Below are 23,581 nucleotides of genomic sequence, written 5' to 3' on the forward strand. Positions count from 1 at the left end.
ATGTTTCTATGTAGGCAACTTCAGACGGTTCCAAAGTGAAGTTTACCTGAATTTGTATAAACCTCTTTGGGATAGAAATCTGTAAGGAAATATTACAAGATGGAGTTTGAAATCTCACAAGAGTCTCCGTGTTTTGTACTAGGTCATGCTGAAATCAGAATGTACAGGGCATGTGAAGTTGTTAAGAGCACATACATTAGCTGTATATTAAACAAAAATTTAAAATTCAAAACTAGTTTGTACTTTATCTAAACTGGCTCCTTCAGCCCATTCTGCATTAGCAGTGACATACCCACTGCCATGCCTGTATAGTGGTCACCACTGAAATCTTTTCACTGCCATTTGCAAATAATTAACATTTACCATGATGGCACAGTATTCCCAGTGAAAATTAGGAGGAATTACTGTGAATGCTAGAGTACATTTGTTGCTTGAAATGGCAAAATTGTAAAGATTTAATGGCAATCACTGCAGCTATTAATGCTTTCAATTCACTAGCTGGAATGGAGGATTGTAGCATAATAAGTGGTATGCTGTTGCAGAGAACTGGAGCTGCTAAATTGTTTAGTTTGTAATTTGGATCTGTTCTAACTTCTGAGGCAGGGATAATCTTTATCCATGCCTTATACTGTTCCATGCTGGTGCTTGCCAGAATAATAATTGATAGAAAAGAAGAAATAGACCCTGCTACTGCATGCTATAGGAAGTTCGCTTTTTTGGCTCAGTTAGTAATTTAGTACTGGTGTTTTTGAACCAGATTGTTACTAATTCTGTGCCCCATGACCACAACTTTATACTTTAAGAATTGTTATGATAAACATTTTAAAGAATGATGCTAGTTCAAAACTATGTTTAAGTAAAGTTGAAGCTGGTGCAAGCCAATAAGCCTGGAAAATTGAAGTCTGATTCACTACTGCATTTCTCCAGTTTTACATCAGTGTAACTCCATTAACGTTACACTGGAATGAGAGTTTTGAATTGGAACCCTTGCAGCTGAGGCTGAATTCCAGTGTCTAGTCTTTATGGTATATCTCTACATCCATATCAGTCGTATGTAACCACTGAAGCTTGAAGCCCTTTTCAGCATTACTCATGATGTTCACTACAGTTTGCCAGCATGGATTAGGAAGAATGGACCCATTAGCTGAGTCTATTTCCTCACCTACATTACAACCAGGGTTATAGCTACTAGACACTGGTGTCAATCACGGTATTCTTAAGAAGTGGGGTTGTTGGACTTTGCCAGCAAGCGTCAATAGAAACAATGTGTTGCTAGCTCTGTATGTTTATTCTTAGGGTCAGAATAAAGCAAAATATGTATGTAAAAATATTCCGTAGTTCAGACATAGTCAATAACTTGATGATGTAAAATGTTTATCCTTTTGATGCTTTGTGTGTCATAGCTTTCATTGTGACCACAGGCTCGTTCTATCCACTGCAGAAGGAAGGCCAAATTTGGTACTGCCATCCATTGCTGTCTTGAGCCAAAGGAGATTAGATAGGTCCTTCAAAGGCAATGTGTTCATCCCTTCATTATTTTGATTGCAGCTCTTGCAGTATTTATTACACAATGATAAGTGTGTCCATACTTTTGTAAATTCAGTCCATTTTCCTTTTCTTCTTTCTCAAATGGCTTGTCCTTTTTCATCATCTGGAAGATACCTTTTACCTTGGTTTAGTCTTCCTACCCTTTTTTTTTAATTTCCTTATCACCATGAGATACCATGCATATATCTTTTATTTTTCTTTAACTTGCCCAACTTTTAGTTTCAGTGTCATTTTTCTTATTGAACTTCTGTATTTGTTTCAGCTGTTTAAAAATATCTTAATGTATTACTCTTTCAACACTGCTTTTGCTTCTGTAAAGTCAAAAGGCTCTAATGCTTTTAAAAGTACTTGCTGAACTTCAGAACCTGGTTGGCTGGCTGTCAGTGATTTATGAACTGTTTCTGATGTCATGGTTGATTAAACTCCTAAAGTGAATACACAAGTGGTTACAAGAAAACCTTCCATCACAATGACAATAGGCTGAGTTCTTGAGGTTATTTCCCTTCTTATGAAAGAAAACATCCAAATTGCAACATAAGCAATCTTCCTTTTCTTCAGATATTTTACAAAGAAATGTAAGTTGTAGCCATCCCTACCGTCCAGTAGAGTGCCAGGAAAAACTCTTTCTTGTTTTTGTATCTTTACCCCATCGGTGTTCATGTGAGGAAATCCAACTTTTCCTTTGACTTCAAGGGAGTCCAGTGTCTTTTTTCTGCTCAAAGAGATAAATTTCATATTGAAGGACAGTACTGTAAGACCTCCTTAGCTTTCATAATGTCCTTTATCTTACCTCATTTTCATCTGTTTACACACAAGTACTGGTTACAATGGTTTCATTTTCTGAGGAGTACAATTGTCCACTTAGAACTGCACTGGTAGCAAGAAATACTCAAACATTAGTTTACTTCATTGTTGTCTAAGCAAGTTCACTATTGTGAACTCATCCTGTTCTCACCATTCATCATAATTATATTATTATTTTGTAAGAACTAACAAACCCTGTATTGTTTCTGGCATTTAAATCCTTTCCCACTTTAAATTTGTCTGATAATTTCACTCTCTTTGCTTGTTAGGGAGCTTTTTGTATGATTTCTGATTTCTGCAGTTCTGTCAATGATGCATTATTTTTCTTTATGACTTTTTCAATTTGATTTATATCTAATATTTTAGGACTGGGCTGTTGGATTTCTGTGAGTAGTTTTTTGTGTTTCTTGCCAGATTTTTCAAGTCCCCTAAGTTTTTTATTTTGTTTTGTCTTTAATGAGCAACTCTTTTGAGGCTTCATCTTGTGTCCCCCCTTTTTTACTGTCCTTCAGTCACTTCCTGTATTTTAGTTCCATGTAGACATGTGTCCTGCTTTCCATGGAACTATCAGAGCTGACTTCACCATATCTACATTCATTATTTTTTTCTTATTTGGAAATGTGTTTCTTATTAGAATCATAAGTGCTCCTTTTTTTTTTTTTGTGTCCTGCTCCAAGCTGTGGCAGTCTCTCTCACAAGATCTTGGTTTAATTCTTCCTTACAACAAATCTCTTTATGTAAGTGACTTGCAGTTTGAATATGAGATTGATTGACCTTTGTATTTGGAAATTTTAACAATTAGCTGGCAACCTGGTCACTGATGTCATTGAATTCCATTTCCTGAAAGTCTTGTGTACCTAAAAGCCTAATACGACATTCCTCTTTCATTTGCATTATTAGTAGTATTAATGGTGCAGTAGTGCTCAAAGCCTATTCAGACTTGTACTCCCAGTGGGCTAGGTTCTTTGTGAACACATGGTACCTGACCCAAATAACTGACAAACCAATTTAATACAAAACACAAGTGAGTGTGACAAACAAATGAGGGGAAAGTGGACAGAAGAGAAAACTTGTTTTGTGGTTTTAGGATCCATTGGTTCTTCATTTGCTCCCCAAGATACCTTTGCTGTATCTGATAATATCCCACAACTGTTGTTCACTTCTGTTTGTACCATCAGCCAGAAACATGCTGACTTTGTACCAGTAATTTAGTATGTTCAAATTTAGTGATTCTGAGATCTCCCTGCCACCTACTCCTCCTCCCCTGAATCAAATGGAATACTTCCAGTGGACTTATTTTCCGTGGAGAAGGCAGGGTGTAAGCAATAAGAAAGTTCTTGGTCACTGTATGCGCACAAGCTGGAGATCTTCACAGAAAATTGAAGTATATGATAATCAATAGGCTGATCCTGCAAATAAGTAACTTGGTGGAGTCTCACTCCTCTGAGTATAGTAAATGTATATGCATTCTTAGAATCAGGTCTGAGATTTTTTAATTACAGTATCATGGTGATTGGAGCTGTTTGAAAAGATGGATTGTAATGTTTGCAAAAATTTTCACTAAAATTTCATATTTTTTTTATCAAAATCTCAAAATGTTCCATCCAGCTGTAATTGGTGATATTTTATTCACACACCTTCCTTAGTGATGAACAGAACTGTAAAGAGAACGCTCTACTAGCTGCTGGACATGAAACTATGAAACCTGCCATAATCTATAGATATGTTCTCTTTCCCTGTTGTACATCACTTATGGGATGGTAAGCAATCTGCAATACCTTCACCTGGATGCTTAAAAGTCAGCCTGATAACTGATAAGAATGTTGGCATGAGTTGAACAATGCAGTAGTAACACCAGCAATGTTAAATAAAGTCTGTTTTCTTAATGCAGTTTTTTAAAAAAGGTGTAATAGACAACTATTACGTATATAGTACTATATGTACTTCTGTGCAAGTTAAAAACAAAACAACCCCTTTAGACACTACTGGCTCAACATACTAGTCGATAAATGCCTGTCTGCAAAAGACTCCTTTTAAACCATATACAGTATTGTCTACTAATAACTTTAAGCCATATGGACATGTGTAGGAGAAAACTGTGTCAGAAGAACTATTCATGTGCACTTACTGGTTTTCAAAATCAAATATCAGATTTTTTTTTTTACTCTTACCAGTACCTTTTAAAAATGCTTATACTTTGTTATAGACTAGTTGTTTGCTAAACTGAATTACTTTAAATCCAAGTATTATTTCCTTTTTGGTCATGCAGGCAACAGAAAGCATCTTAAAGTTCTTTTTCTTTTCTTCTTATTTTTAAACACTCCTTTATTACTTTGAAAAATAGTTTAAAGGAAGGTTTTGGGGATGTTTTGAAAGTTTGTTTAAAAAGAGAGCATTTTCCTTTGCTTTGTATGTTAAATTTTAGGCCAGAGCAAATTGTTGCAGCCAAGTTTATGTAGGGCCTTATCCAAAGCCCTTTGAAGTATATGGAAAAAGCTCCTGTTGATTTCAGTGGGCCTAGAATCAAGCCCAGAGGCCAAACTATTAAAGACAAGAGCCTATAAAATGTGACCAGTCTTTCAATGGGAGAATTGAAAATCAGGCCACTTTTTTAGGGGTATGGATTTAGAAGCCTGATTTTCAGCTCCTATTTTTGAAAATTTTGCAGATAGTTCCTATAGTGTTTGTTGAGATTTAGAGAAGTGTAGGTTTGGACATACAGAAATGCTCCTTTCTTTATCTGTGGAAAGCTTATTTGATCATCAGTATCACATCTTGGATTTTTCTTCCTCTCAGCAGTAATCGTTCTCTTTTTCATGGAAGTGCCAAATGCAAACTATTCTATTATTCTTTTCATAAATATGATTACAAAGGAAGAAAAAACCTCAGTAGGGTTTGGAAAACCAGCCTTAAGAGGCTGGAAACTGTCATACATATCTGGCTTTAAACATTGTAAAATAAAAATAAAGTTAAATAGTAACGGCTCAGCTTGAGAGGAAACATTAGCATCCCAAACATTGAACTGGTCTAGGTGACATTTATGGGCTATGGCCATAGTATTCTCTTTATTTTATGTAAAGATAATACTCACATGCTTTTGTCTGACTAATAAGCAAAGGGAAAGGGCATTTCTCTAAGCCTTGTTTAACGATTAAGCATTGCTTACAGTACTCTTTATTTTTCCCCACCCTATCCTGCTCCTTCTTGTAGAATCACATCGGGAATTCCTTCATAGGCCTGCTTCTGGATATGTGCCAGAGGAGATCTGGAAGAAAGCTGGTAAGAATTGTTTAAAAACATGAGCTTAGTGTTCTGGCAGCTCTGTGCAGTTGTTAATGCACTGATGTGAGGAATGAAAAGAAAGGGCTTACTAGTAACAAAAATAAATTTTATTTAATAATCATAAACTGGAACTGATCAGAACATGAAATAATCTTTATTATAAAAGCATCTGCCACTACAGTTTAGGGGCTGTCAATATTTCCATTAAATAACCCAATTTTCAGGGGTTATAATGGCTTCAAGCTGAAACTTGATATACAAAAGTTTCCGTCTGTGAGCAATTTAAAAAAAATAAAGTTTGACAATTTTTTAAGTTTGAAGATTTCCACACCATTAACCTCCAAGGGAAAAGAAAACATAAATATGTACTTTTTTCAAAAAATGGAAAAATACAGAGTTGGGATTGTAATGTGAAAAAATGTGTAATATTTTGTGGCTATTAATCAACAGTGAGATTTCCGCTATTAAACACAGTAATTTCAAAGATGGATACAATGTTGCATCTGCACAACTGCGCTCATACTTGTACCAGCATATGCACATACTAAGTCCCTGATGTTGTGATCTGTTCTGCATTGGCAGAATTGTACAGAACTCCTTGAACTCCATGAAGCTTGGCATGAGCATGGGTTCACTGGAAGGGATGATATTGCTGTTGTGGGATGAAATCTTGACTTCATTGAAGTCAACAGAAATGTTGCCATTGACTTCAAAGAAGCTAGGCTTTCATCCTCAGGGCGTGAGCTCAGCTATCAGTTTGTGTACTCAGGCCTGATTTTTGCATGTGCAAATGTCTGCTTGATTGTGCAAATGCTAGGGTGAAGAGGCACATTTATGTCCCATTGCTACTGCCTTTGATAAGGCGACTCATAATTTTAATGATTAAATGGCAGATACAACAGTTTCAGGATTTTCTGCTTTGTCCTCTAACTGCTTTTTATTAGAGTTTTTATTTGTTTATTACAGAACAAAAATACACAATGTTATGAAGGCATATTGATGCAATAGACATAGTCATGTCATTTAATGTACTGTAGATTCATCTTTTGGAATACACATTTGTTGATATATATTCAAGGCATATTTTATTTAGCTGTCACAGTTTATGCTATAACTAACACAATTCATTCAATCTACAATTTTGTCCGATATACAAAGGAAACTTAGCCCTGAAATGTGATGCTGTGGTATGTCAGTGGCATGTTTGTTTCATTTTTCCTTTATTTATGGTAGTATCTTAATTTAAAAATAAGAAACAATCATCAAATATGATGGAGTCCAAAAAACCCCATCATTTACAGCAATCTTATATGGAGGAATTTCTGAAATTGAAACTTTATTCTTCATAGGATCTCTGGGTTTTGTTGCTTGGCAAATTCTTGAAACTTGACATATCAAATTATTTGCAATTCCTAGACACAGGAAAGTAAAAGAAGAATGGTGTTTCACTCTTTACTAGAGATGGCCTAGAGCTGCAAAATTTGTCTTTGTAATCAAATTTCAAACATTCTCAAGCTCTGGGTCCAGATCATCAACTGGTGCGAAAGGAGCTATGTCAGTTTACACATTATGAACATTTGTCCTGTTGGGTTGTTTTGGATCCGGGATTTTGATTTAGACTTGGTTCTAGTCCCAGCTCTGTTTTCATGCTTATATGGATTTAAATTGGATCCTTAATGTTAACTGAACATAGTTTTTGATTGAGAGAATCATAAAAAAGATGTCTATAACCACTGTCCAGCTCTGCAAGAAGAAGGACCGGAGACCCTGGATGTGGTTTAATTAGTCTTCAATTTTATTCCTAAATGTCTGAGAGTACCCAGCAGGTAAAATTGTACAGTGCAGATAATTCCATAATCATTTACATATACCTGGGGGGCTGCTGCCAATCCTTTCCCTTGCCCGTCCTGCTTCCCAGGCAACCTGCTGTTGTGATCTTGTCCCAACCACCTCGTCAAATGAGGGTTAAGAGGGTTAAAGGAGAGGTGACTGATTTCCTGCCAGTCATAGGAGTCCTCAACTTCTCCTATTTCTGGTCCTTTAAAGAATCTTTTCCCAGTCCATTTTATCTGATCATTGTATTCATTAAAATTAGTGGGCAACTTCTACAAATTTAAAGTCCAGGGCTTTATTCCAGCAAATCCAGCAAAACATGTGCTTAGCTTGTGGACTTCACTAGAACTAGCTACTTCAGGGGTGGCCAACCTGAGCCTGAGAAGGAGCGAGAATTTACCAATGTACATTGCCAGTTGGTCACAGTAATACATCAGCAGCCCCCCATCAGCTCCCCCACTCCACTCCCAGTGCCTCCTGCCCACCAGCAGCCCTGCCGATCAGTGCCTCCCAATCAGCTATTTTGTGGCGAGCAGGAGGCTCTGGGAGGGAGGGAGGAGGAGCGAGGGCACTGCAGGCTCAGGGGAGGGGGAAGGAAGGGGTGGAGTGGGGGCAGGGCCTCTGGCAGAGCCAGGGGTTGAGCAGTGAGCACCACCTGGCACATTGGAAAGTGGCGCTTGTAGCTCCTGCCCCGGAGTCAGTGCCTATACAAGGAGCCACATATTAACTTCTGAAGAGCCGCCTTGTGGTTCCTGAGCCACAGGTTGGCCACCCTTGAGCTACATGCTTAAAGTTAAGCACATGCTTACATGATTGTTGGAGCAAGATTAGCATGCTCAGCATCTTGTAGGCTCTCGAGCCATAACAACCCAATTCAGCCCCCATAAAAGTCCGTTGAAAGAATGCCATTGATTTCAGTATGTAAGGTCAGGCCCAAAAGACTCTGTTTGTGTCAAGTAGAGAGTACTCATGCAAGCAGTCCTATTAAATGCCTCTCTCTCTGGGGCTGCTCACACGAGTAAGAGCAACTCAGCATGAGTGAATGTTGTAACTGAACCCATAAATAAACATTAAACAGGCACCCAAATGATTAGCAGTTGTGAGGAAATTAAGAGGTCTTATACATATATTTCTTAGACTTATGTGCGTCCCTAGTCACATTTTTATGCTTTCTGATATTTGAAAGTAATCACCCTTTCCGCCTTTGGAAGGGAAGTGGTGCCCCTATTATTCTTTTTCTGCGGGAAGACAAGTATTATCTGTCTAGAAAAGTAAAATCTCTTCTTATAGTGTCCATAACTGCCCTTAGGCTATTGTCCAGGTAACATGTGTTTTATTTTGAACTGTGACCATCAGATCTGCAGTGCCTCACTGTCCACTTCCTCTCTGCTCTGCTGACTCTGCAGCAGAACGCTGCCTCCTGGGTCCTAGTGCCAGTCAGTCAATGCTTCCATGTGCTGGGAGCTTTCCTGTTTTCTGTGCAACAGTGAGTGTCCGTGGTGGGGCTGAGTAAGGGAGGGGGGAATGAGGGAAGGGAGGTGGGGAAAGAGGCAGTGGGGAAGGAAGGGTGTATGGAATAGGGTAGGGGAGGGAAATGTGGGAGTGAGGAGAGGGGAATGGAGAAAGATAGGAGAATCGGGGGGGGGGGAGGAGAAGCGGGAGCCTGGCATGCAGCGTCTCCTTGGCAGCAGCTGTGGCTCCCCCTTTAAGCAGGCCCTTCAAACCCTCACCCTGAGAACCCTACACCTGGATCCCTCTGATGACCCCCACACCACCAATCTCCAACCAGCTGCACCTGGACCCTCAACCCATCAAGCCCCACTCCCCACAGCATCTTCCCCTCCCTACTGAGCCCCCCCACAACCAGACCCCCCGCTGAGCCCCAACCACCTTCACCTGGATCCCCTGCACAGTCCCATTGCCCCTGCACCTGGAACTCCCCAATGAACCCCTGTGCATCCAGATCTCTCATTGAGTTTCCCATGCCCAGATTGCCCCACACAGAAACCTCTCACCCCACACGTGGATCCTCTCACACTAAGTCCCTCCACACTTGTATCCTGCTGGGCTGAGCCTATCCACACACACCTGGTGCACCTGGTGCAGAGAGGCAGGGCACCAGGATGCTTCTGGGGCAGTCCCAGGACTTTCACTGTGTCAGGCTCAGGTGCAGCCTCATTGCCGAGTCCCTATACCAGGGAAGGTGGGGGCTTCAGGGTGATGTCCCACTTCAATGTAGTCAGTGGCCTGTGCTCCCCACTACTGTGCTGGACCCACATTTATTTATTGACAAATAAAATTTGCAGAATTTTGCAGAATTTTAAAATATTGTGTTCATAATTTTTAATTTTTTCACGCAGAATTCCGTCAGGAGTAATAAAACACTTCCAACTATTATGGGTTATCTATAATAATAGAATGTGCAGCTAATAAGTGTTTATTTGGAAGAATAGTTTCTTTAGAGATAGAATCATGTATTTGTACAGCACTGAAACACTGTTATATCTTTCAGAGTAGCAGCCGTGTTAGTCTGTATTCGCAAAAAGAAAAGGTGCCACAAGTACTCCTTTTCTTTTTGTTATATCTTTGTGATTGAAAAAACTAAATAAGCTTTTCTCTCTTTTTGGCTTTGTTTGTGGTTATATTAATACAATCAGATTTCACACCTGATATATCAGCTCTCCATTTATATAATCAAATATAACTGAAAACCCAAAACACCATTTGTAGTTCATCCAAACCCAGAGACATTTTCATTCTGCCCCAGCTTGTGGTCTCTAGAACATTTTAAAACACTTTGACAACACCATTTGAGCCTTTGAGTAAGTTTTTACGATACAGAATTAGATTATAAACTATAGTAACTGAACCTATTTCCTCCCACCTTATGTACAGCAATCAAAATAAAAACAGTTTATCGGAATAAATGTGTATAAAGCATTGAACTAGGAAATCTCTGTTAAATCTTGTAAAACAGTTTAAACTGGGATTTCTAACCACTGCAAACTTCTCAATTTAGATTAAGATTTGATGTGATTAAATAGTGCAGTGAAAGTGCCTCATACACATTTAAAAATATTTTCATTCATAGCAAATGCCATAAAGACTACAGATTTTTCTCACAAAAAATCAGCTTTGTTAATAACTGTGGTTCATAAAATGCAAAAGGTCTGTATTTAAGTTGCCTCAATTTTATAAAAATGGTAATAAAACTGCATCTGTATGTTTGCTGCTGTGTATTTCTTTTCAAGCAATCAGAGAATGTTTGCAGTTGGTAATAAATATTCAAGCACCTTGCAAATGTCCTACCAATTCCCTTTGCTGATCTGTGTGTGCCTGTGGGACTAGAATAGGAATGCATAATTTAAATATAAATTGCCTTATTTGCATATACAATTAGTCAAGCTGCAGCTTTGATCGTAAGCAAAAATTATTGTCCTGTATTGCCACTTAGATAGAATTTTAATTCACCTTGAATATTCAAAGTAAATTAGGTCCTGGCTGTATAGTTGAAGGGTATGATTTTCCCCTTTCCCTATGCCCTCCCTACAAACAACATTTATGGTATGGTAATATAAAGGCATATTTTCAGTCTTATAAAAATAAAGGCATAAGTTTTATCTCTAATTTTATTTCTTTCATCTCCAAAACTTCAATTTAAACATATCTCTTCGGAGCAGAGACTGTTTATTCTTACATGTATGTACATAGCCTAGTTCAATAGGCACTAGTGTAACAGAAATAGTTATCATTTTGAACAGGTTCAAATAAAGTCAATATGTGTCATTTGGATTATGCATTAGTACTTTAAAATTAGGATTATTCATGATAATACAATAATTTTTAAAATTTGCTTCTTTAAATGATGCTACTATAACAAAGCAAATGACATCAAGTGTTGGGATTACTAACTGCAAATGTAGAGCTCTAAGTTGGGAAAGTTGTGGATTTACCACACTTGTATATACACACACGTATGTGAAATACTGAACAAAACCCAAAGTAACCATAGCATATTTATAACTCTTACATTTTTAATCTATAGTCAGACATTTTTATTAGGAAGCTATGTTTTTAATCAGACAGAACATTTAATTAAGGTGCTTTTTAAGTGGGTGAAACAATTAAGTGCAAACACTTGAGTGAAACATGTCATAATTAGTTTTAATAGAGTGTTAATTGGTACTAGGTTTGCCAAGTTAATAATTACTGCTTATTAAATTTTCAATTAATCATTGTCATTTTGCTTTGAATAAAGATGAAAATTAGATAAACTAATTCAGGGGGAGGATGGTTTCCTTGTTAATTAGAGCAGTTAATTTTTTAAAAAAGAAATTACTTGTTTTAGTTGTCAGTTGAAAGCTTGTACATTAGTAAAATCTTTGCATTCTTCTTGCATCAAAAACTAACCAATTCATGACAACTCATGTTTTCCAGGGTAGCCTAGTAGAATGTATTACACTAATTCATACTGGATAATTTAATTGCAATGATTTATATCTGCCTAAGACAACACTAAGGCTCTGATTTTAACAAATCAGTTATGCACATGTTTAAGTATGTGCCTACTTCTGGTTAACTTAAATGTCCTGAAGTGACTTGCTGAATCAGGGCCTGATTCTTCAAAATATAAATGTTGGTTTGGAACAAAGATCAATTGGTAAGAACTAAAACAAAAAAGTAATGCGTTTAGACACAAAACAGGAAACACTGAAACTTAGCTTTTGCATTAGAAAACTACATATTCAGGAAATGACTTTAGAAGCACTAAAGTTAGATTCTCTGTTTATCAATGACTTTGTTTTAAGAGGTGTATGAACTCTGAGCACCTTTTCATTGTACTCTAGAATGGGTTTTTATATACCAGAGAACCCATCAATGCCTTTAAGGGTGTGTATACCAGTGTCCGGCCCTGGTTTACAGAAGCTTAAAACCAGAAAGTTACTTATTATTATTAATTTATTATTTGCATTATCATAGTGCCTAGAGTTTAAAATGTTCACAGTGTCATTTCTCAATTAGTTACTTTCATAGAATTCTTTCATAAATCTAGTTCTCTGCAGAACACATTTTTCAAGCAAAATATTCAGAAAGATACAAAAGGATAAATTGGAGATCAGAAACAGCTATACTTTTATACAGCCCACCATTTATTATCTGAGCACTTCATGTATTCTTCAGATGATAGGAAAGCAGAAGGAGGGAATAGCTCAGTGGTCATAGGGACTCAGTTTCATCCTTATCCTACTTCAGGAAGTGATGAGGCATGCTATTAGCAGGATATATGCTTCCTTTGTGCATTGTTCCCTCTAATCAAACAGTCCTGTACCAAACCTATTGTGCTGATGAAGACTTCTTGCCTTGTTTGTAGAGGAAGCAGTCAATGAAGTAAAACGTCAGGCGATGACAGAGTTGCAAAAGGCAGTGTCAGAGGCAGAACGGAAAGCCCACGACATGATCACTACAGAGAGAGCTAAAATGGAGCGCACTGTTGCAGAAGCCAAGCGACAGGCTGCAGAGGATGCATTAGCTGTTATCAATCAACAGGAAGATTCAAGTGAGGTAAGGAGTTCAGTAGGAGGCAGGACCGGTTCTAGGCACCAGCAAAGCAAGCACGTGCTTGGGGCGGCACAATTCCAGGGGTGGCATTCTAGCTAGCTTTTTTTTTTTTTTTGCGCGCTCTGAGCTTGGGGCAGCAAATTTTTTGCTTGGGGCAGCAAAAAACCTAGAGCTGGCCCTGGTAGGAGGGGAGTCATCTCAAAGTTTACTCCAAAATATACCAAAGCAGAGCCTTATTGTCAGAATTTGAATCCACCCAGCTTCTTGCAATAAAGAATTAATATTCAATTTTTTTTCATTTTTTGTTTCTTTGTTTATCTTTGTCTAAGAACATAAGAACAACCATACTGGATCAGAACCGAGGTCCATCTAGCCCAGTATCCTGTATTCTGACAGTGGCCAGCAATTGCTTCAGAAGTCTGAAATGGCTTTAAATTGATTGGGGGCAGGAGAATGAGGCTATAAGAACAATGCAGTGATGGGAATATAGTCTGTATATTTTCCATTTACTTTAAGGGTAAAATTAAAATACTTTAAAATAACACAATCTATTTAAAATTGGTGGTTGAAATAACATTCAGTGAACAATGATAAATAATGAAATTCTAATGTCCCCAAAATATGTGACATTTATTTAGGCTTTTTTTTTTTTTTTTTTTTTGCAAAGGGAGGGAGTTTGTGTAGGCATGATCAGCACAGAACTAGATTTCTGGAAGAAAAAAATGTGTATGCAGAGTTACAAGAATGTTTCCTTGATTAGAATTTATTATTTCAGCTACAGAGATTATGTGTGAGCTGAAGGGCGGGACAAACAGCATCTGGCAAGAGAAAAATAGAATGAAAGAGCGACAGAGTAAAATAGGAATGAGCATGGTAAACCTCAATTCAGACTTGAACATGATAGTGGAAGCTTTGAATTTTTGTGGTATGGGACATATGGCAACATATATAGCAGGAAGTCAGGAGTGAAAGAACAATAGACTTATTGCCAGTGCTGAAGTGTTTTGGATACAATGAAATCCTATGTCATTTAGAGAAGAAAGAAACATTAACATCGTGTGGAAAGGAAACTCATGATTAAAAATGCCCTTATAAACTGTTGCTAAATTTGTGAAAGCCACTTTAACAGCCATTTCAAAATAAAATATGGTAACCAGAGAACTTTGCTCTCATAAACTATTGCTCTGATTGGGAGAAGTTAAAAAACTGTAAAAAGCATGTTTTTATGCAAGTTCTATATCACAGGGAATTGGCAAACTATTAGGTGTATTGTATCGCATTATATATAAATGTTTATTTATGTACATTATTGTAAAAGCATTTTAATTACTGCATTTGCTAGTAATCTAGAAGAATGATTTAAGTTGAAGAGATTCAGATTAGGTAGTTGCACCATGCTGAAAGAACTGGCAAAAATCACAAGCTGATAAATCAGTGGCATGCTGCAATACATAGCCATAATTTGAGGGAGCATAAGAATTTAATTCATACCAGACTTCTCTGGAGATGAAAGACCATTGTGGGAGCATTGGATGCCCAGAGTTTTTCCATAATATGTAACAGATGAATAACAAGAAGACAAAAGGAATTAATTTTCAGCATCTGAAAGTTTCTCAGGAAAAGAGAGACTAAGGGAAGTGTAGGCACTTTTTAAATACTAACTATTCCATTGCAGAATTAAATGAGACATAAATTCAAATTATTGGCATTTTGTAGCTAAGATATTCAAGGGCATTTTCCCCCTCGTATATTCACATAAAGGGTATTTGTCTGACATATTGTCTGATAGCTATGATCATTAAACTGCTATCATTTTCATGTGTAAACACAAATGATTCCTATTATGAAAGCTGAAATTTCAAAGGTAAATGCCTAAGAGGAAATTGTAAAGTTAATCTGTTTAGTGACCAATGTAACACCTGTTGTCTGCCAATACACACAGACCATTCTCGTTCAAAGAAGTGTGCATCCAAAGGAATTCACACTGGGCATTTTTGTGCAAGTTCTCCTGCATTCCTGAATGGTAGCACTTCTGACAGTGGCAACATAGGATCAGCCATCTCTATCTAACACTATAGTTTCATTTCCAGAGCTATTGTTTACTGGGATGTTAATTTCCTAGAAGTATAAATTTAAAAAGTTTTCCTTTAGCTCGGTTCCAAAGGGATGTGGATAAAAAGTATGTCCATTCTATCCCAGAGCCTGTGAATAAAGATTATTTGCAGGCCTCTAAATTCATCCCATTTCCAGTCAACTGGCAAGCATCCTGGCAAGATCAGACCAGATTTTAAAAATCTATTTGAAAAACAAATCTAGTGGCCTGGTCCTGCAGTCTTCACTCAGGCAATGCATTCTAAGTAACGGTCCCTTTTTGGAGACAGGATGACTAAGAGGACGAAATTTGTGTCTGCCAGATTAGAGATCTGAGGCCAAATCTTAACCCTACTGCAATGGTACGGGAACCATACCTATCTTATAGTTTACATAGTCTAGCACTGTCTATTATAAGCCTCTGTTTTCAGTTGTTTGTAATTTTAGCAAATTGTAGCCATTTGGAGTCAAATTTACTCTTGTTGGAATGGTTTTTTTTAAGGTGATGTAAAAATGGTTCAGCCATTTCCAAGAATGAGATTAGTGGAAAATAGGTAGTTTTGCCCTTGTTCAAACATGTTTACAACTTTTTTCCTTTTTGGAAAAGATTTAGGCCCTTTAGGGTTCAAAGAAAAAACTTGAAATTTGCTATGGGGTCAGAGAGGAATCTTTTGATCTCTCTGTGAGATTCCATCCTGTTTGTCCAGACCAGATAGAAATGTACTGAGGATTATATCTTTACATGTTCAGTAGAACTTGTTAGAGACATGTTGCTAAAATCTCTAAAATTACATGTGTACTGTACATGCTTCAGCCAGACACAACTCCTTGTATGCCAACTGCACTGAGCATGCTCCTAGGCACAGATCTCTAGACAGCAGGTTGTTATTGCTCCCACCCTTTAGACATACGGGAAGGCAAGGTGAACACCATGAGGAGACTAAATTCTAATCGCAATTCTTTCCACTAACTGGTGGTAACTGGTGTTAATTGTAGGTTTCAGAGTAGTAGCCGTGTTAGTCTGTATTCGCAAAAAGAAAAGGAGTACTTGTGGCACCTTAGAGACTAACAAATTTATTAGAGCATAAGCTTTCGATGCATCCGATGAAGTGAGCTGTAGCTCACGAAAGCTTATGCTCTAATAAATTTGTTAGTCTCTAAGGTGCCACAAGTACTCCTTTTCTTGGTGTTAATTCTGTGTACTTCACAGCCCTTACAATTAGAGCCCTACATGGATACAAAATTTGCATCTGATTCACAATCCACAAAAATTATCCGTGGATATTCACAATCCTTGAAAGTGGATATTCATGGATATAAAGCAGATATCCGTGGATTTGCAGGTCTCTACTAACAGCTCCACAGGTCATCATGCACCAGTGGTACAAAGCTGTGCCAAGCCCCCAACCCTCAACTGCCCTCCACTTCTCCCCAGAGACCTCCTGCCCTACCACCCACCCACTCTATCCCCGCCATACCTCCTTCCCCACTCCAGGAAGGGAGGCTAAAATCCTGGGCCCTCATGTGCAGTGCCGCCCTCCCAGTCGGGGGCTTTGATACCCCTATGCAGGTGCAGCAGCGTTAATACATGCAACTATTCTCCTCGCCATGTCTGCCGTTGCCACCCGCTAGTTTAAATTACAACCGCATCTCTTTAAATTGGCGCTTTGTTCACTGGGCAGGAGCACACTGTCGCACTCCCTTCTGGGAGTTGTAGTTTTCCTCCTCTGTCCGAGCAAACTGGGGACTATAACTCCCAGAATACCCAGCAGGATATTGCTGCTGCGGTTTGATTCAGAGAGACGAGCTGGAGCCTGAGGGCTGGGGGACAGCCGCTCCATTCGGGTGAGTGTGTGCTGCAGAGTCCTGCTTGGATACAAAATTTGTATCTGCATCCAAGCTGCAAGCCGCAAAAATGGATATCTTGGATATCTGCATCCGTGGATGCGGATATCCACAGATTTGCGGGGCTCTATTTTTAATTGAGCAAGGCCTAGCAAGGCCCCTAGTTCAAGACACTGGCAGCTATAATTTCCCAGCATTGTATAGATGGGGTAACTGAGAGTTACAAAAGGTCACTTCTGGTAGAGCTGGGAATCAGACTCGGGGCCAATTTCTGTTCTGTGCCCAGAGGTGCCACTCAAAAGGAGCAGCCCAGAATGGAGTGGACAAAAGTGACTTTAACCCATCTTTGCACCATCTTGGTTATAGGCTGCTCAAAGGGTGATGAAGCCCTCAGTCTCCATTAGTCCAGTTTACAGTAGCCTTACTCAACTGCTCATTGGCTTCACCAGTCTGGAATGCAGACATCTCTGACCACTCCCCATTCTGCCCCTGGCATGACCCTATTTATAAGACTGCGGGTGAGATCAGTGTAGGGCCACATTAATCAGCTGTACTCTACCCGTGACTAGGAAAAATTCTCCCAATGGCAGCTCCACTCCTTTGGTCCCTGTACACCACTGGAGTGGGGTTAGGATTTGACCTCAGATTTCTTAGCTGGAAGCCACATGTTTTATCTACTCAGCCACCTTTTCTTCAGAAAGGGCTTGTTACTTACAATGCATTTATATATTGTCTGGCACAATAGTTGAGGCCACGTGGTGCTACTGCATTATGAATGCTTAATGATAAAATGTATGCACCTAACTGTGCTCTCTGTAATCACTTGCGCACATGCCTTCCTGAGCCAGGAAAAGAGTATATGGCCTAAAGTTCCTGATTCCCTACATTCCTCCGCTGTCAAACACATAGTTGTGCAAGTCACTGAACAAGGTCTAGTTCACATCCCTCTCTGGTGCCTCCACACAGAGGATAACGTCCTACTCCTGCTACTAAATTATGCCAGGTCAACACTGTAGATACAATTGCCTGGTTTCCAATGCTGCTGATGACCCAGTTGTCGGGGGAATGGAGTCAATATGATTTCACACGATGGAATTTGTTTTTTCAGTTTGCTAAGAACATTCAGGCTGTTAAGTAAAAATCCCAAAAGTTAGGATATGCCAGTTTAAGGTTGCTCATACAACCTGTGGTTCCCGAGAGTATATACAATATGATAGTCTTTCATTACATGATCATATACTATTTGATCTCATGACCCCTGTCTCTTACTGGCATTTTCTAACGTTTGTGTTTGATTTTACAACCTTTAACATTTGTATTAAGTCTTGGAGCAAACTACCCCGGCATAGCTTTTTCTATATACAGCAAAACCTCAGAGTTACAGACACCTTGGGAATGGAGGTTGTCCGTAACTCTGAAATGTTCATTAACTCTGAACAAAGTGCAGTTCAGGCTCCAGTTCCAGCAGCTGATGCTACCAGCTATTCCCAGCTACTCCCAGCTATCTTCGAGACATCACTGACTTCCTGAGGAAACTACAATCCATCAGTGATCTTCCTAAAAACACCATCCTGGCCACTATGGATGTAGAAGCCCTCTACACCAACATTCCACACAAAGATGGACTACAAGCCGTCAGGAACAGTATCCCCAATAATGTCACGGCAAACCTGGTGGCTGAACTTTGTGACTTTGTCCTCACACATAAATATTTCACATTTGGGGACAATGTATACCTTCAACTCAGCGGCACTGCGATGGGTACCCGTAAGGAGAAAGCAGAAGGAGACCCCGCTGGTTGGGAGGCATGAGATGCGATGTCCTGAGGTTGGGGGTTCCACGACCACCACTCCCAAGAGGAGAAGGCGGGTGGTGGTGGTTGGGGACTCTCTCCTCCGGGGGACTGAGTCATCTATCTGCCGCCCTGACCGGGAAAACCGAGAAGTCTGCTGCTTGCCAGGGGCTAAGATTCGTGATGTGACGGAGAGACTGCCGAGACTCATCAAGCCCTCGGATCGCTACCCCTTCCTGCTTCTCCACGTGGGCACCAATGACACTGCCAAGAATGACCTTGAGCGGATCACTGCGGACTACGTGGCTCTGGGAAGAAGGATAAAGGAGTTGGAGGCGCAAGTGGTGTTCTCGTCCATCCTCCCCGTGGAAGGAAAAGGCCTGGGTAGGGACCGTCGAATCGTGGAGGTCAACGAATGGCTACGCAGGTGGTGTCGGAGAGAAGGCTTTGGATTCTTTGACCATGGGATGGTGTTCCATGAAGGAGGAGTGCTGGGCAGAGACGGGCTCCATCTTACGAAGAGAGGGAAGAACATCTTTGCCAGCAGGCTGGCTAACCTAGTGAGGAGGGCTTTAAACTAGGTTCACCGGGGGAAGGAGACCAAAGCCCTGAGGTAAGTGGGAAAGCGGGATACCGGGAGGAAGCACAGGCAGGAATGTCTGAGAGGGGAGGGCTCCTGCCTCATACTGGGAATGAGGGGCGATCAACAGGTTATCTCAAGTGCTTATATACAAATGCACAAAGCCTTGGAAACAAGCAGGGAGAACTGGAGGTCCTGGTGATGTCAAGGAATTATGACGTGATTGGAATAACAGAGACTTGGTGGGATAACTCACATGACTGGAGTACAGTCATGGATGGTTATAAACTGTTCAGGAAGGACAGGCAGGGCAGAAAAGGTGGGGGAGTAGCACTGTATGTAAGGGAGCAGTATGACTGCTCAGAGCTCCGGTATGAAACTGTGGAAAAACCTGAGTGTCTCTGGATTAAGTTTAGAAGTGTGTGCAACAAGAGTGATGTCATGGTGGGAGTCTGCTATAGACCACCGGACCAGGGGGATGAGGTGGATGAGGCTTTCTTTCGGCAACTCACGGAAGCTACTAGATCGCATGCCCTGATTCTCATGGGTGACTTTAATTTTCCTGATATCTGCTGGGAGAGCAATACAGCGGTGCATAGACAATCCAGGAAGTTTTTGGAAAGCGTAGGGGACAATTTCCTGGTGCAAGTGCTAGGGGAGCCAACTAGGGGGAGCGCTTTTCTTGACCTGCTGCTCACAAACCGGGTAGAATTAGTGGGGGAAGCAAAAGTGGATGGGAATCTGGGAGGCAGTGACCATGAGTTGGTTGAGTTCAGGATCCTGACGCAGGGAAGAAAGGTAAGCAGCAGGATACGGACCCTGGACTTCAGGAAAGCAGACTTTGACTCCCTCAGGGAACAGATGGCCAGGATCCCCTGGGGGACTAACATGAAAGGGAAGGGAGTCCAGGAGAGCTGGCTGTATTTCAAGGAATCCCTGTTGAGGTTACAGGGACAAACCATCCCGATGAGTCGAAAGAATAGTAAATATGGCAGGCGACCAGCTTGGCTTAATGGTGAAATCCTAGCGGATCTTAAACATAAAAAAGAAGCTTACAAGAAGTGGAAGGTTGGACATATGACCAGGGAAGAGTATAAAAATATTGCTCGGGCATGTAGGAAAGATATCAGGAGGGCCAAATCGCACCTGGAGCTGCAGCTAGCAAGAGATGTCAAGAGTAACAAGAAGGGTTTCTTCAGGTATGTTGGCAACAAGAAGAAAGCCAAGGAAAGTGTGGGCCCCTTACTGAATGAGGGAGGCAAGCTAGTGACAGAGGATGTGGAAAAAGCTAATGTACTCAATGCTTTTTTTGCCTCTGTTTTCACTAACAAGGTCAGCTCCCAGACTGCTGTGCTGGGCAACACAAAATGGGGAAGAGATGGCCAGCCCTCTGTAGAGATAGAGGTGGTTAGGGACTATTTAGAAAAGCTGGACGTGCACAAGTCCATGGGGCCGGACGAATTGCATCCGAGAGTGCTGAAGGAATTGGCGGCTGTGATTGCAGAGCCCTTGGCCATTATCTTTGAAAACTCGTGGCGAACGGGGGAAGTCCCGGATGACTGGAAAAAGGCTAATGTAGTGCCCATCTTTAAAAAAGGGAAGAAGGAGGATCCTGGGAACTACAGGCCGGTCAGCCTCACCTCAGTCCCTGGAAAAATCATGGAGCAGGTCCTCAAAGAATCAATCCTGAAGCACTTAGAGGAGAGGAAAGTGATCAGGAACAGTCAGCATGGATTCACCAAGGGAAGGTCATGCCTGACTAATCTAATCGCCTTTTATGATGAGATTACTGGTTCTGTGGATGAAGGGAAAGCAGTGGATGTATTGTTTCTTGACTTTAGCAAAGCTTTTGACACGGTCTCCCACAGCATTCTTGTCAGCAAGTTAAGGAAGTATGGGCCGGATGAATGCACTATAAGGTGGGTAGAAAGCTGGCTAGATTGTCGGGCTCAACGGGTAGTGATCAATGGCTCCATGTCTAGTTGGCAGCCGGTGTCAAGTGGAGTGCCCCAGGGGTCGGTCCTGGGGCCCGTTTTGTTCAATATCTTCATAAATGATCTGGAGGATGGTGTGGATTGCACTCTCAGCAAATTTGCGGATGATACTAAACTGGGAGGAGTGGTAGATACGCTGGAGGGGAGGGATAGGATACAGAAGGACCTAGACAAATTGGAGGATTGGGCCAAAAGAAATCTAATGAGGTTCAATAAGGATAAGTGCAGGGTCCTGCACTTAGGATGGAAGAATCCAATGCACCGCTACAGACTAGGGACCGAATGGCTCGGCAGCAGTTCTGCGGAAAAGGACCTAGGGGTGACAGTGGACGAGAAGCTGGATATGAGTCAGCAGTGTGCCCTTGTTGCCAAGAAGGCCAATGGCATTTTGGGATGTATAAGTAGGGGCATAGCGAGCAGATCGAGGGACGTGATCGTTCCCCTCTATTCGACACTGGTGAGGCCTCATCTGGAGTACTGTGTCCAGTTTTGGGCCCCACACTACAGGAAGGATGTGGATAAATTGGAAAGAGTACAACGAAGGGCAACGAAAATGATTAGGGGTCTAGAGCACATGACTTATGAGGAGAGGCTGAGGGAGCTGGGATTGTTTAGTCTGCAGAAGAGAAGAATGAGGGGGGATTTGATAGCTGCTTTCAACTACCTGAAAGGGGTTTCAAAGAGGATGGCTCTAGACTGTTCTCAATGGTAGCAGATGACAGAACGAGGAGTAATGGTCTCAAGTTGCAATGGGGGAGGTTTAGATTGGATATTAGGAAAAACTTTTTCACTAGGAGGGTGGTGAAACACTGGAATGCGTTACCTAGGGAGGTGGTAGAATCTCCTTCCTTAGAGGTTTTTAAGGTCAGGCTTGACAAAGCCCTGGCTGGGATGATTTAACTGGGACTTGGTCCTGCTTTGAGCAGGGGGTTGGACTAGATGACCTTCTGGGGTCCCTTCCAACCCTGATATTCTATGATTCTATGATTCTATGAAGGCCCCACAGTATGCCAACATTTTTATGGCTGACTTAGAACAACGCTTCCTCAGCTCTTGTCCCCTAATGCCTCTATTCTACATGTGCTACATTGATGACATCTTCATCATCTGGACCCATGGAAAAGAAGTCGTTGAGGAATTCCACCATGATTTCAACAATTTCCATCCCACCATCAACCTGGACCAGTCCACACAAGAGATCCATTTCCTGGACACTATGGTGCTAATAAACAATGGTCACATAAACACCACCCTATACCGGAAACCTATTGACCGCTATTCCTACGAACATGCCTCCAGCTTTCATCCAGACCACACCACACGATCCATTGTCTACAGCCAAGCTCTACGATACAACGGCATTTGCTCCAACCCCTCAGACAGAGACAAACACCTACAAGATCTCTATCAAGCATTCTTACAACTACAATACCCACCTGCTAAAGTGAAGAAACAGATTGACAGAGCCAGGAGAGTACACAGAAGTCACCTACTACAGGACAGGCCCAACAAAGAAAATAACAGAACACCACTAGCCATCACCTTCAGCCCCCAACTGAAACCTCTCCAACGCATCATCAAGGATCTACAACCTATCCTGAAGGAGACCCGTCACTCTCACAGATCTTGGGAGACAGGCCAGTCCTTGCTTACAGACAGCCCCCCAACCTGAAGCAAATACTCACCAGCAACCACACACCACACAACAGAACCACTAACCCAGGAACCTATCCTTGCAACAAAGCCCGTTGCCAACTCTGTCCGCATAGCTATTCAGGGGACACCATCATAGGACCTAATCACATCAGCCACACTATCAGAGGCTCGTTCACCTGCACATCTACCAATGTGATATGTGCCAGCAATGCCCCTCTGCTATGTACATTGGTCAAACTGGACAGTCTCTATATAAAACAATAAATGGACACAAATCAGATGTCAAGAATTATAACATTCAAAAACCAGTTGGAGAACACTTCAATCTCTTTGATCACTCAATTACAAACCTAAAAGTGGCAATTCTTCAACAACAAAACTTCAAAAACAGACTCCAACGAGAGACTGCTGAATTGGAATTAATTTGCAAACTGGATACAATTAACTTAGGCTTGAATAGAGACTGGGAATGGATGGGTCATTACACAAAGTAAAACTATTTCCCCATGTTTATTCCCCCCACACCCCCAACTGTTACTCAAACGTTCATGTCAACTGCTGGAAATAGCCCACCTTGATTATCACTACAAAAGGTTC

At 40.8% G+C, this 23,581-nt stretch overlaps 1 protein-coding gene across 14 annotated transcripts in view; it reads left to right on the forward strand.

Moving 5' to 3' along the window:
* The window catches only part of RUNX1T1 (RUNX1 partner transcriptional co-repressor 1), a 144,315-nt gene that overhangs the window by 107,911 nt on the left and 12,823 nt on the right, over positions 1 to 23,581 (forward strand). For 10 of the 14 annotated variants that reach the window (XM_038388544.2, XM_043507619.1, XM_038388543.2 and 7 more), the window contains 2 exons: positions 5,563 to 5,631; positions 12,839 to 13,029. In XM_038388544.2, coding sequence (XP_038244472.1) covers positions 5,563 to 5,631; positions 12,839 to 13,029 — 260 coding nt within the window. Of the gene's footprint in view, positions 1 to 5,562; positions 5,632 to 12,838; positions 13,030 to 13,355; positions 13,575 to 23,581 lie in introns of those variants that run through there. The other 4 variants (XM_043507624.1, XM_043507621.1, XM_043507625.1 and 1 more) reach the window with 3 other exon arrangements.

Source organism: Dermochelys coriacea, chromosome 2 (assembly GCF_009764565.3).
Source record: "Dermochelys coriacea isolate rDerCor1 chromosome 2, rDerCor1.pri.v4, whole genome shotgun sequence".
Lineage (NCBI taxonomy): Eukaryota > Metazoa > Chordata > Testudines > Dermochelyidae > Dermochelys > Dermochelys coriacea.